The following is a 14,338-nucleotide window of genomic DNA, read 5'->3' on the forward strand; positions in this document are numbered from 1 at the left end:
CGTCTACCAGAATTAGATTCTACATCTACTGTTGTTTAAACTTGGCCGCTCTCCTTGTTAATTATCTTCGCACTTTCGCAGTCGCTGTTACGCATATTTTCCCCGATAGAGGGATAGGAAGTAGTTTTCGCAGCTTGCTATAGAACTTCGGTTGCATCCTTTATTAATTAGTCCATAGTATAAATAAAAGCATATGTAACATAATTCCTCAAAAGTATGCCTTTTTAAGGGGGAAGAGTACTGATAGAAATTGAAACATTAGACTTTCTTATTCGAGTCAATCTTCTAAGGTTTAAAGGAATCCTTTCAAAAGGAATTTTTCTGTATAGATCAAATTGTCCTCTAGTGCTTAAAATAATTTTGGTAATTTTTAACTTTATAGTTATTTTGCTATAATCAAGAATGTATTTATTTATACTCAGGGAGAATGAATATGTCGAGACCATAGATATAGGAAACGTATATAAAGGTCTAGATAAAATATTTCAAAGGGAGTGAATACGGAGGTGACAGCTAGCAGAAACGCGTAACTTCTGCAGGCTATCCTTATAAGGCGCTATCTATCGGTACGAAAGCTCGTGCTATCATCCCGAGAGCCATTGTCTCCTGCTTAAAAATTATACTAAAAGTCACCAACAGATGGTGTCTAAAGACTACGGCCTGCGGAAAGGTCAAGCGCTTAGTACTAAAATGCTAAGAGAGCTCGCGCTCTTGGTCACGTGCCTTCCTCGGTGTCTACTAGGTGTCAATTCCGTATTTTATGTTAGGCTTAGACGCCCCGAAATTTATCTAGACCTTTATATACATTTCTTATATCTATGGTCGCGACTATCGACGGACATGTTGGGGCCCTAACCCTGTCACGCTAAGGGGGGGGGGGGTAAGCAGCGTTAATCGCGTCGAAAAACGTAATTTTTAAGAACCAATGAGGTTGCAATATTATTTGATTTTATTAAAGCGGAGGAGCATACCGAGGGCCCCAACGGGTGGAATTGCAGAAACCAGGCCCGTACACAGCCGCCAAAACTCGGGGGCGCTCAAATTCTTTTTGGGGGTGCCAATGCCTTGAGTCATTTTTATCTCCCCACCTATGAAATTAGTAAATTGGGGATGCTCAAGTACTCATTTGGGGGTGCTGAGCATCCCCTGGCGCCCCCCCATGTACGGGCCTGATAATCTCGACATATTCATTCTCCCTGAGTATAAATAAATACATTTTTGGTATAATTAATTTAGAAATATATGCGTAATTCTAGTAAAACCAAAAGTGTATAATATAATTACATAAGTGTGACACTTCATATTCTTCACATACAAACGTTATACTGACAGCTATTCACAAGACCGACTGTATTACGGGCCTCATCACCGTTTTCCTTCCACTTGCTTAACGCGTCACTCGTATGCTTTGACAGCGCCTCGCTAGGGGGAGATTTTTTTCTTATGAAGACGTTACTCCGTTACTAGCTCTCAGTAAAATGATCCCCAAAGTGACAAAATTATGTAACAATATTATGGTAGAACTTGAATCTTGGTAGGAAACCCATGGTTATTGCATTTGATAGAGCTTCGAAGCTTTTAGTGCTTAAAATTTTTTTGATGTAGACTAAGAAACTAATCGAGCTGTTAAACTTAATTTTCCGAACATTTGAAGTACCCAGGAGATGGCGTTGGTATGCCTTTTTAGTTGAAAATGAGATTCTGCTAAAATAGAAGGTTTCTGGGTAAGATACAGTAATAGTATGTTTTCTCTCGGAGTTGAGGCCCCGGCTTTTCGACTGGGATCAAGGGTGAGTCGGAAGAATTCAAGAGAACGCGACTGGACGTCTTTTGTAATAGCCTCTGACAGGAGCGGACTGACCACTTTACTTTTGCCACTGTCTTAGTGACATCTAGTGTCAAAGATTCGAAACTCACCAAGGTACTCTTCCCCTTACCTTGTTTACGGGATATGACATAATTTACGTCACTTCCAACTCCGTGAATAAAACCGTGTCATCAGCTATACCATAAGTCTATAATATCCTTCAATAAGTTTGTCAGTTTGGGGAATATTTTAGTGAGAGCTAGTAACGGAGTGACGTCATCACAAAAAGAAAATCTCCCCCTAGCGAGGCGCTGCCAAAGGCTACGTGTGGCGCGTTAGCAAGCGGACACAAAACGGCGACGAAGCCCGTAATGCAGTCTGTCATGTGAATAGCTCTCAGTAAAACTTTTGCATGTGAAGAATAAGAAGTGTCACACTTATGTTAAAATATTATACACTTATGACTATACTGATGGGAAACGGAAATTAGTGAATCGAATTTTGAATTCCTCGAGCTTTTCTGGCTTTAACAATCTGTAGTTTAGTTCTTGCCACGCGATCACCTGATTTCGTTTCCATGGTAACCTTTTTAATAGCCCAAGGATTATAAGAGTTTTGCATTTTTGTGTCCGCTTATTGTATGTTCCGTGTGAAACAAGGTCTCATTTATTTTTTCTATGGAAATGTTGTACAGAGGCGTACTTATGAATAATTATGTTACTTATGATAAAAGTAATAGTCATTTCTTGACAATTAATTTTAGCTTATAAACATTCAGAGTACCCGGTATGTGAGCAGTCCATTGTAGTTTAACTGATCGGCAGATTTCCGAGGATAGCCAGAGTTCCTACACAGTACTGATGAGCCCCAAAAGGGCGAAACCGGTCTTCTGTTGGAATCTCTGGCCTAAATTTTGACTTTTGATAATTTTAGCTTGAAAAAAGTCTGTAATTTTGATTAACATTAACCACGCAAACAATTTTACCAATTAAAAAAACCCGAATAGTGAAACGAACAAGGAAATTCCTGGAAACATTTACTATTCAGGTCGAGGAAACCGATCACGGGCCGCGTTCAATGGTTGTCCTTTCTCTAAAAATGCCGGATGAGGAAATAAAAGAACTATGCAGCGGTTTTCCATTAAACCCTTTGTGTATTCAGCGTCGTCCTGATCAACAAAGCGCGCATAACACCCGAAGTTTCAATAAACTACAACGTCAAGTCTAAAATAGTTTCGTTTCTTGAAAAACGTGCTACGATTCGCAGCAGCAGAATTGAAATAACCGATATGAATTCTAGAATCAAATTGTTTGTACCTGTATTCGGAGGTTTTATTGTGTTAACGATTATGGCTTCATGTTCGTGTACTACGGTAATACGCAATCATATTAAAAAGCCAAGCACAACCGCATCGGACGCAGCAAAGGCTAAAGAGGCTAATTCAAAACTCAATGCGAAGATTCGCGCCGACAAAATCAAGGAAATAACTTGTAGTATGTATACATTTCTATTAGATAGTTTCTCAGCAACTCAAAATATATTTCGAAATTTTCGATAACGATACTCATCTAAACAAGGAGTCCTGGTGACCCCTTACGAATTATTTATTTAGATGCACCCAGCAATAGGCGCTTCAATATAATATCTTCATTGAAATTACCAAGAAATAATGTATCCAAGAGCCAGGACCTGCAAGCTACTGTTTATTTGGTGCTTGTTAAAATAATGGAATATTTTCCCCTTTAAAGGGATCCCTCACTCACAACAGGGGAAGGCATAGAGGTCACAAAAAAACTGGTTTTGAAGCACACTGCAAGTCTGGATTTTATGTTACCCCTATGCCTCCCCCTGTTGTGAGTGATGGATCCCTTTAAACAGAACGTCGTGTTTTTGCTAAGCCTTAATATGTCAAAAAAGTGACCTGGTTAAAAGGAAACACTTGTTGCATACCGTACAGGTGAAAAGTTTCCATTATTTCAACAAACCCTGTATAAACAGTAATTTGCAAGTCCTGACTATCGGAAACAATACTTATAGGTGTTTCCTTGAGGATGTTTTGTTGAAGAGCCTATTGTTTTGAGAGTAAATGACCCCTATTACCTATTTGAAGTCTGAATGTCGAAATCTCAACATTCAAAACGTCGGAGACACGGATCTAGAGTAGACATTAGCGTTTGGTATTTCAAAATAACGGTCGAAAAAACCGCTGATAGGCACTGATCAGTTTAGGAAAATATTTCGCCGGCGCGGCGCTAACGTCCGTTTTCGGTGTAGATAAATATTTTGCTAAATTAATTGTATTTCTGCGCTCCTTTAAGGAGCCAGCCTGATCCTAAAGGGTTTATAACTGTATGGGACAAAATAAAACTTTTAACCTTTTAGAAACTTCGCTACCAGCCCCACAGTCAGTCACTGCGCAAGGTGGTAGGCCACGTTGACAATGACCAACCTTTAATTTTTAAAGGGGGCCCTAAATATTTAAAATTATAGGAATATTTTGAGTGCTAACTAGTAGATTCTAAGACCCAGCTTGATTAACCAGAATGTGAGAGCGTAGCGAACGTGCCGTTATCTTACCTTTTCGCATAGTACCAACTTCTAAATTAATTAAATAAAATATTCGTTTCCGGTAAAAATGAAGTTTATATTCCTAATCTACACACCGAGTTGTTCAAGATTTAGCTAACAGAAATAAAGTTGACTAGTGGAACCTGATCTTGAAAAATCCCCGCTGATTCTTAAAAACAACATTTAGAAAGTAGCTAATTTCCACGCCTCTTCTTTTGTAGAAAATTTACAGCTTTAGTGACCGCTCGAACTAATATAGCTTTGTTCTTTACCTCTTTTGTAACAACAATCCTAGCCGTCGGTAAAGACACTCACACTGTCATTTCAGACCCGGCTTAAAAACCTGGGTTATGTAAACCGAAGTATAACTTTTATAAAACATTTCAGCACAAAAAAATAAACTTTGGTTCCATAAACGGAGGTTAAACCCGGTCTTATGAGCCTAGTCTGCAAAGGGTATTACTCCTCAAAATAATCGAGAAGCACAAGACTTTGGGGATTAAGAACGGAATCTTTACACTAAAAAATTTTCAGTCTTTAAAAGTACTTACATGTATACCGTATGTTATAATGAGTTACAAATCTGTAGCTTTGACTTACAAAACTGATATACCAAATACTGTAATTAGTTTCATAATTAGGGAAATGGTTAGTACCTTGCCTGTCATAATTCATGTATTGAAATTAATTCCTTTGAAGCATCCAACGACACCGTGAAGGAAGAAGTGCAAAAGTGCGCCATTCTGAAACCGCCAAAAGTAATTGCTATTATTGGAAGCTTGTCCGCAGTGGTGGACTGGGTCTAATATTATTAGATTTCAGGAGACAAAGGGCCTCAGCCTTAACAACAATATCGTTATCATGTTGAAGGGGGCCCATGGGGTCCACTTGCAATTGGGCAGGTTCACTCTATGGCCAGTCCGCCACTGCTTGCCCGTAGTCCCGTCTTTAAATGGCCGCCATGACATTATTTCACGTTAGAGGTGACAGATCACGAAGCAAAACCACCATGGGCGTCTTAATGTCATGGCGAACCTGAACTGAATATTTCAAACTGCCAAATGATTACATGACGGAATTCCATGTTTTTGCAGGCTGTTGAAATGAGACTGGCCATGAAAGAAAAAGTGGCCTCTAACATGACGGAAGACCAATTCCACGCTGAACTCTGCAACCTGGCCTCTGCAATACAGCCTATGGTAAGCTTTACATTGAGCTAGATGGATGCTAGCTAGAGGAACACCGGCTTGGATGATATTTGAGCATGCGCAGAAGCCGTTTGTAATATCTGTGGTAGACCATCAACCCAAATAACGACACCTCAAGGAGCACGTGGAGCCATCTAAATACGCTGACCGTTATATTTCGGAAATAAAGGCACGGAGATAGGTCTTCATATAAACTCAAATTTTATAGTGTCGGTCGAAATTTTTACCCAAAGTTTAATATGAGAGCGTAGGCCTCTGATATCCCTGTTAGCAAAACAAAGTAGTGCAGATATTGAATTTTTGGTGGCTTTAGTTTTTAGCAATAAATGTTTGGTTACTGAAACCCATATACTTTTAAAGGGCCACAGAATCTTTTAAATGTTTCAAAAACGGCAGAAAAAATGCAAAATTGTTTTAGGCCTTTCTATAAAATAAGCTACACTTGCTGAACTTGTTTTTATGTAGCTCATTCGTCACGAAATATGTGAAGTTCAGTTCAGTTTATACTTAAAAACAGGGTGCCTCGTCAAATTTCCATTATGTCCAGGGCTTTTCGTAGTAAAACGTCATCGATGCGTTATCCGCGACGCAGCAGCAACATCAAAACAATAAGGCCAATGGTACTTTATAGAAAGGCCTATTGGTCTGATCTATAATTACAATGTACGGAAAGGCAGTAGAGCACTTAAAATTCGGGATGAAATTTTCAAATGATTATTTGGCACTTTAAGACAACTGATACTCCGATCAAGTTCCCTTTAAACCCGAAATCACCATTTCATATACCGTAGTTTTGGTTATGTGAAAGTTTTAAATCGCAAATTTCAAACACTATATGGTTCGGTTATAAGATTAGTCGTTTCAATTAAAATAATCCAACCCAGGCGTCAATGTGCACAGTTCACTTACAATTGTTAGCGGACGGGTTTTCTTCGGCGAAGAATCTTCGCTCAAAACCTAATGGTTTTTTTCTTCAAGGTCAAACAGTACAACGAACAACATAAAGCAGAAATCCAGAAGTACTTTGTAAGTACGTTATTCTGATAGGAATTGGAATTTATACACCCTTTGCACGTCCACATTAGGTTTCTAAATCAAAATATTCGGCCATTTTGTCAGATTAAAAACAGGCCTAAGAGTTGGTTTTCATTAGGGCAAAAACAGCGAGCTTTGACGCAAAAAATCCCCGTTAGGTCTAATCCATTTTTTTTGCGTCGACCATCGGCGTTTTTGTCCTAGTGAAAACAAGCCTTAAAACCATTATTCTTATTTCAGAAAACGCTTTCAAAAGACGAAAAGAAGAAATGGAATAATTATCACGTATGATGCTCATTTTTAAATTGAAGTATTTCAGTCTCGCTTTCGGTTATTTAGTAAAGTTTACGGTTTTATTCATTTACAGTTTGAAATTAATTATCCTATATTATCGTTGTGCGTGAGGATTAAAACCGGCAAGAGGAGCCGGGTTTGATCCCACCTATGGCACTGGGTCAAACCTCCGAATCACTTCTTGCGCGTAGAGTTGCAAGTTATCTCCGCACTGGTTGATGCAGGGACGTCATATCATTATTTTTCACGAGCTCCGGAAAACAGTTTCTTTTTCACGAGCTCCGGAAAACAGTTTCTTTTTCACGAGCTCCGGAAAACAGTTTCTTTTTCACGAGCTCCAGAAAAAAGTTTATTTTTCACGAGCTCCGGAAAAAAGTTTCTTTTTCACGAGCTCCGGAAAACAGTTTCTTATTCACGAGCTCCGGAAAACAGTTTCTTTAAAAGGAAAAAACGCGTCAAATTTAATAATTTTTAGATTTTCAATCGAAATAGCTATTGCACAATTGCTAGTAATTATCAGGATAATAGTCAGAACAAAAACTTTCCCCACGTTATTCCTTGTATTTCATCCTTTTCTGAGTTGGTATTAGTAAATTTCAGGGGGGTGGGGTTCAAGCCCCCCCCCCTTCCCCACCTAAATGACGTCCCTGGGTTGAAGGGGATTTCCCTTTTTCATCAAAACTTGTTGAAGACTTGGGGTTAACGCTAATATTGAGTATAAAGAGCTGATGGCTCGCGTGGCAGAAAAGGCTTTCGACCACGATCCTAAACCTTAATTTATGGCGTTAAATTGACTATTATTCTATTTATTGTAAATTCATGACATAAGGTTTCCAGTTCTTCAACTGTTTCGGTATGAGCATATATAACTTTAATTCTCGATTCCCTGGAAACGCCTCTTCTTTGCCCACGCGCAGTCCCATTATGCCTATTTTCCCCAATAATAATCAGCTAGGTTAATACCCAAGGCACCACCTTAGACCCAAGTCATCAAGCGACTTTTAAAGCCACTAATTCAGGTGGCCGGGTTACAATGCGTAGGAGGGTGGTGACAAGCCCTTCATGCCACGCCAGCTCCCTACACTAACTATTATCGTTAACCTCCACAAGTTTTTATTGAAGGGGGAAACGAAGATCTGGGGGGAAAACCCATTAAACCAGTGTGGAGAGACCTTGCAAACTCAACGCAGAATGAGTTGTTCCGAGTTTTCACCTAGTGCCACAAGCTGGGATCGAACCCGGCTCCTCTTGCTGCGAGGCGAAAGTGCTAACCACTCTGCCTGCGTTTGTGAGCTTTTCATGTTAAATACAGTAGCACCGAAACCATTTATAGTCAGAGTGGGTAACTCTCAACAGTTCTAACTCCGAATACCTTTCGTTTAAAAATTCATATCTTGAAATTAGTTTAATCAAAATGGACAATGATGACCTTGTTTTAAAGCTTAAGAACCGTGAAATGTCATAAACAATATTTCAAAGTTGTAGAAAACGATCCGAAAATGGTACGATTATATAAAAAAAAGTACCCCCCAACTTGTTCATTTTAAAAAGTTTTAATTTTGATTCGCGCCAACGACTTGTAGCCCCGTAAATAAGGTTTCGCGATCATTAAAGACAGCGTACCTGATAAAACTCGTAAAAAGATTAGCTTTTTCTCTATGCAGTTCATATTTTATACAGGGTGTATCCTAAATAGTGGTAGGACCGAGCGTCTACGGGTTCTACAGATAATTTTAAGACGAAAATGTTCTATGGCATTTTTCCGATTTAGGCCACCATTTCGCAGTAACGAAACGATTGATGTATGGACTACCGCTTAATTTAACATTACATTTTAATACCTTAACGTAAATTAGCGGTTTCATTCATAAACATCGGCACGCGGCGGAAATAAAAAATCTTTCTCGGCGAAGGCAACTAAAACACATTTTGAGATAATTGCCCTGGTTTGGTTCTTAATTTACACCCTGTATACCGTATGTATACGCATACGGTAAGTTCATAAGCTAATAGAAAATAGAGAAGTACATAACGTACCTTACGTAGAAAATGGGCAATTTCTTTGGTGTTCAGAGTTTCCCGGATTTGTTCGGAGTTAGCCTTCAATACTGTCTTTGGGGAAATTGATTTAATTTAAATTTAATTAAAGTTAGAAGTCTAAAATTGAGGGAGAATGTGTCTAAGGAATGGTTCTTAAAATCCCTCATTCAATTTTTCCTTTCGTTAAAAATCATTTATGTTATTAAACGATTTTTAAAAAGTGTTCGGAGTAATAGCATCCCCACCTAGTGTATATTTTACAAATCTTCGACTGTAATTATATAACCACTCTGCCTTTTATCGCTAAGCTCCAACTTATAAAATAAATAGGTTCTTATACAGATATTTCTTTCAGAACTGTATTTTGGGACTTCAAAACTGAAATAATTCAAATGCAACGTTGGGAATGCTCGATGTAGAATAGTTTAGTATTGAAAAACTTGTATTTTTGGTACCGTTATTCATATGTCAAAAACCGTTTTTAAAAGATTTATTTTCAATTATAATTTGTGTTTTTTCAATAAGGGATAAGTATGTCAAAAATTCTTGGGCGTGTTCTATGGGTCCCGATGAGTAAAAAATGTCTTATGAACATGGGTCCTAAAGTGATCAGGGACGTACCTTTGGGGGGGGGTCAGGGGGAGGCTAATAGTTTTGTAGAGTTGGCAAATCGAGGTGGACTTGGTAAAATGAATTTTATGAAACATGTTAGTTAATTAAAAAACTACTAAATCGATGGTTAACGATATTGCAACAAATCATTTAGAATTTCCCAGCAATTTACTTCCCTAAAATCATTAACTATGTTTGAGATTTTTATGTAGTTGCTTATCCTTATGTATAACTTACAAGACCTGATTTTTATGCTAGGCAGCTAGTGTGTCGGAACTTTAGTTCAGCCTTGAGGTTAAAGCTTTTTAAATAGTCATTTTTTCCACAGCAGTGCACCTTATAAAATTGAAAGGCATATAGACGCGTGGTAGATAATATCAGTTGTTCGTTATTATTTCAGTGTTAATTTTCTACGTTAAATTTGTAAATCTGTATAAAATTTATAAAAATAGTTTTAATTTCTAAAGGAGATGTTACAGTTTCTTTTTAATTAGGGTAAATTAGGTAAGTCGTGAATATTATAGTGATATTCTTTAGGAAAGTGAAAATTTCACAAGCCAATATTCCTAAAGTTGCGTTGGGTAAAAATAACGTGTGATCATATGGTGTGATACAGATGTTATATTTGGGTATGAATAATTCCAGTTATTCAAAGCAGTTCAGTTGAACAACAACTAGTATTCGTCAGGATGAAATGTATCTATTTTTTACTACAGCGGCATACACGACGAGAAAATAGTAAGCGGGTTTGATGGGATTTTTAAATTGCTGTAGCATCGTTCAATCTCTTTTTCTTCTTCTTCGTGTATCTCGCTTTATATATAAAGAGAGTACGCAAATGCTTCACTCACTAGTATGGCTAGACGCCGAGCCGTTTTCGCCATTGAATTGGGAATAGTACCGCTAGAATGACATAGGCGCTTTCGGTAGTCGTGGTTCCGAAATTTCCAGTCGGGGCACTCAGCCGTCAACTCTATCATTAAACTGGGGGCGCCATCTCTAACTTTTAAGGTACATTAGTACTATTAAATCAATTGTATAGTATATAGTTCCCGCTGCTAATGAAACATTTAAATTGAAATCTACCGTAACAATCCAAACTTAGACGGCTTGACAAACCTTGTTTTTTACTTGTCAAATTTCAATTACCTCCCCCCCCAAACGTACTCTCTTCGGTACGCCCCTGAAAGTGATTCGCTTCAGAGAAATGGGCTTCCAAAAACTCCCGAATCCCGTTCTTCCCTGAACGTAGCTAGTCTGAAAGTGCCCCATCGTGCCCCCCTAAACATTTCATTGTGCCAGTAGTAGTAATCTAAATATGAACGCTTTTATTTCCAAGATGGCCGCCAAGATGGCCGCCAAAACACCCCCAAAAATATTTTCAAAAACAAAAATTTTTGTCCTTGGAAAAAAATCGAAAAACATATTTATGTTTTCAAATTTCACCTTGAAGATGATCTTTGACCTCGACGCCTGACACCTGTCCACAACCACTAAGCCTCGGTCTATACTCCCAACAAGTTTGGTCACGATCGGACAAGGTCGAACCGAGATATCGGCGGTAATATGTAACCCCACCAAATACTTCCACTTATTTACTTTTGGTGTCATTTTTTTCGTTTTTTCGTTTTTTCGCCGTTTAAAATGCTAATTAGTTATTTGCGAGATGGGGAAACGAATTCGCGACCTTCGCTTTATATCCTTGGCAACTTTTGGCCCCACCCAAAATACTTTAAACAACTAATAAACGAATATAAACTTGAGATAGTAGCTATTTCTATAAATAATAATTGTTTTTACATTTAAAAGTCAAAGGATATGTGTAAGCGTAAGACGTCTCAAAAATCGAGCTCTTTAAAGGTTAAAAAAATGAAGTTATTTATGGGGAAACCAGAAATTAAATGCAAATCGCCTACCGAGAACCCTTGTTATTATGAGGAGGCATGTCGCAAACACGCGTTTGATTTTATAAATAGTTTTAAATTTAGTGTTAAATGTTGGGTTTGTCAAGCTTTATTTCTGGAACGAAGAGTTTTTAAGATGCATCTGCTAAATCATTTGACATCTAGTTTTTCTAATAAAACACTTCTTAATATTGATGTTTGCGATTGCCTTCATTCAAATCAACCAAAATACACAAGCGAAGAAGAAAAATTAGACGACCAAATTATTGATTATTTGAACGAGTTTAACGTAAAAAATCAAGAATGGCTCGACAAGTTTGTTAATGGTACTGGAACTCCAAAGAAAATTCATCGTAAAAAAAAGACAACTGGTATTAAGAGTGAAGAAACTTTAAATTCAACAATGAAATCAAATATTGTATTTCCACCGGACTTTGTCATGCCATCTGATAAGCAGATGGAAGCTATTATTTTTACCTCTCCGAGGGGACAAAGTCCCCTAGGAGGGGTTATACAACGACCGTGTCTGTCTGTGGGTGGGTCTGTGGGTGGGTCTGTGGGTGTGTCTGTCTGTGTGTGTAATCACTGCGTACGCAGTTTCTCAAAGGGTTGGCAAAACCACCGTGTGACGGTGAGCGTTAACGGATGCATTTGCGGTTTGGTTTGGATGGTGTTTTTTCGCTCACCGTCGTGACGGTTTGGTGTATTACGGTTTTTGTAATGTTTATGCGTAGGTTGTGAGTGTTGAATTTGTTGTGTTTGTGTTCTGATGGATGTGCATGTTGAGTCTGTTGTGTTTATATGGGCGTTTTCTCTCCAACTTCTTCTTAATGACTTTGGGACGGACCGAGTGCTGAGTGTAATGCTACCTCTCAACGTCCAATGGCAGGGTTTCCACCAGTTGTACACGGTATTCGTCTTAGTATCAATTTGCGATCGCATCGGGCGGGATTTGAACCCGAGACCTCCTGATTGACAGGCGGACGTTCTACCACAGAACCACCGACACTTGTTACGCCTTATTGAAAATTAGACCTTCAGCTTTATCGGAAGCGTATTTAATAGAGTACGAAATTTTGGTTTAATTGAAATAGAATTGAAATTGAAATTATTGCATCGAAGAAATTCTAATTTAGCGTTTCTCTATTGATTAAAAACAAATGCGCCACCCAGGTTTCGAACCCAGACCATTCGGCTTGGCAGTCGAGCGCTCTACCACAGAACCACCGATAGCTGCTTAGATTCACTGAAATTAAGACATTCATCGTAAGCATAATAGGTAATAAAGTCTTTTTTTATTAATGAATTTATGAATGCCTAATCTGGTATTTTTTAAAGGTTAAATCTTGTTTTAGCGCAGTCAGCCGAGATTAGAGGGTTAAAGGGTAGACCCTGTGGGTGGTCCACTTTGTTAGTTTTTTTTTGTTATTTATTTACGGGTATTCTTAACGACCTATATATAGTTCTGTTAATTCAAAGGAGATAATTTAACGTTAATTGCTTTAAAAGCTGGCGGTTAGTCAAGTGGCTCTCTGTGCTTTGTTGATGGTAAGGTTTTTGCTTCTTGTAAATACATTTGGTGTGGATATTTGGATATCTACGATTTCTAACGCAGTCAATGATTTCTTGGGTGTGCGAGTCATTATATGATATTGGAAATTGGACGGCATTGGTCTTTTTCATGTGGTATGCGTCACAACGTCAACAGGAAGTGAACGAGTCGTCCACTACCAGATATCTACGGTATCTTCATCAAGGGCGAGTGTTGAAATAAAATGAGCGTTAAAGATGCGGCAAGTATTTCGTAAGCGAGTAATTCCAAAAAGCCTCTGGAGATATTTCATTAAAATTTGCTTCGTATTATATTTAACTGATAAACTTGTTCTGTAAAAGGGTTTAATTCAATTGTGCATTGTTATAGTACGTCTAACTTACTGTTGTAACTACTTAACTTATGATATTCTGAATAAATTAAAATTGGTCGTTTCGTCTCAATTATTTTAATTATAATTAAAATTTTATACCGGGCGGGATAGAAATGGGTTAATATTTTTAACAAATAACTCTAAATTGCGGAGATATATCTTTAAGGGTTATCTCGAGAAATTAATACCACTAGGGACAATTCTTCCGAGGAGAGGTATATTTTGGCTTGCCAACTTGTTTTCAAGAATATTGTAAAAATAATCAAATTTTAACTCTTAATCAAGTTGAAACACCCATTGAGGTTTTGGAAAATCTTGAACAAACTTGTCAAATGATTGAAAATATGTGAATAAATATGTTTTTCTAATAAATATATTGTGATTATTTTTCCTACGTAAAATAGATATTTTAACTCTTTCGTGTTAAGGTTTAGCGTGGTAGATCGGTAGCGTTGCAGGATGTTATTCAAACAGTCTCAAGTTCAAATCCCAATCCTTTCGATCTATCACGCTAAATCTTTTATTAGTATAAAACGAGATGTCGCCCAACTGAAACTGTCATTATAAAGATGTCAAGTTTCGTAGTATTTCTACCTTCGAACGCATCACCCGATATTTACCCGGAAAATACACCTTCTAGCTTTAAAGTACAATTATCAAAACCATTAAATTTTAACAATGAAAAATGGGCTTGTGCATTAGCAGAAATAATTCTTCCTGAAACTTATTCGAATATAAAAAATGAGTATTCGCATTTCCAAGTAGGGCACGTGTCAGATGTTATTTCACCCGAAGAAAATCAATGGGATTATATTAAAATTGAAATTCCACCCAAACGTTACGAGGGTGATCTAGACAGAAATAAGAATAATATTCCAACATCTCTTCAAAATAATATACTCAACGAGTTTGCTAAAACTATTGAGGCCAATCAAACACTTAAAG

General features: G+C 37.8%; 1 protein-coding gene across 1 annotated transcript; it reads left to right on the plus strand.

Annotated features, from left to right (window-relative positions):
• The first annotated feature begins 3,155 nt into the window (after window positions 1-3,155).
• Window positions 3,156-9,357, plus strand: LOC149967147 (uncharacterized). Its single transcript, XM_090167617.1, has 6 exons — window positions 3,156-3,300; window positions 5,075-5,133; window positions 5,470-5,574; window positions 6,562-6,609; window positions 6,859-6,903; window positions 9,308-9,357. The coding sequence occupies exons 1-6, from the start codon at window positions 3,156-3,158 to the stop codon at window positions 9,332-9,334; spliced, it is 429 nt and encodes a 142-aa protein (XP_090023743.1). The 3' UTR covers window positions 9,335-9,357.
• Window positions 9,358-14,338: the final 4,981 nt, after the last annotated feature.

This window comes from Leiobunum rupestre, chromosome 1, assembly GCF_980474605.1.
Source record: "Leiobunum rupestre chromosome 1, qqLeiRupe1.1.hap1, whole genome shotgun sequence".
Classification (NCBI taxonomy): Eukaryota; Metazoa; Arthropoda; class Arachnida; order Opiliones; family Sclerosomatidae; genus Leiobunum; species Leiobunum rupestre.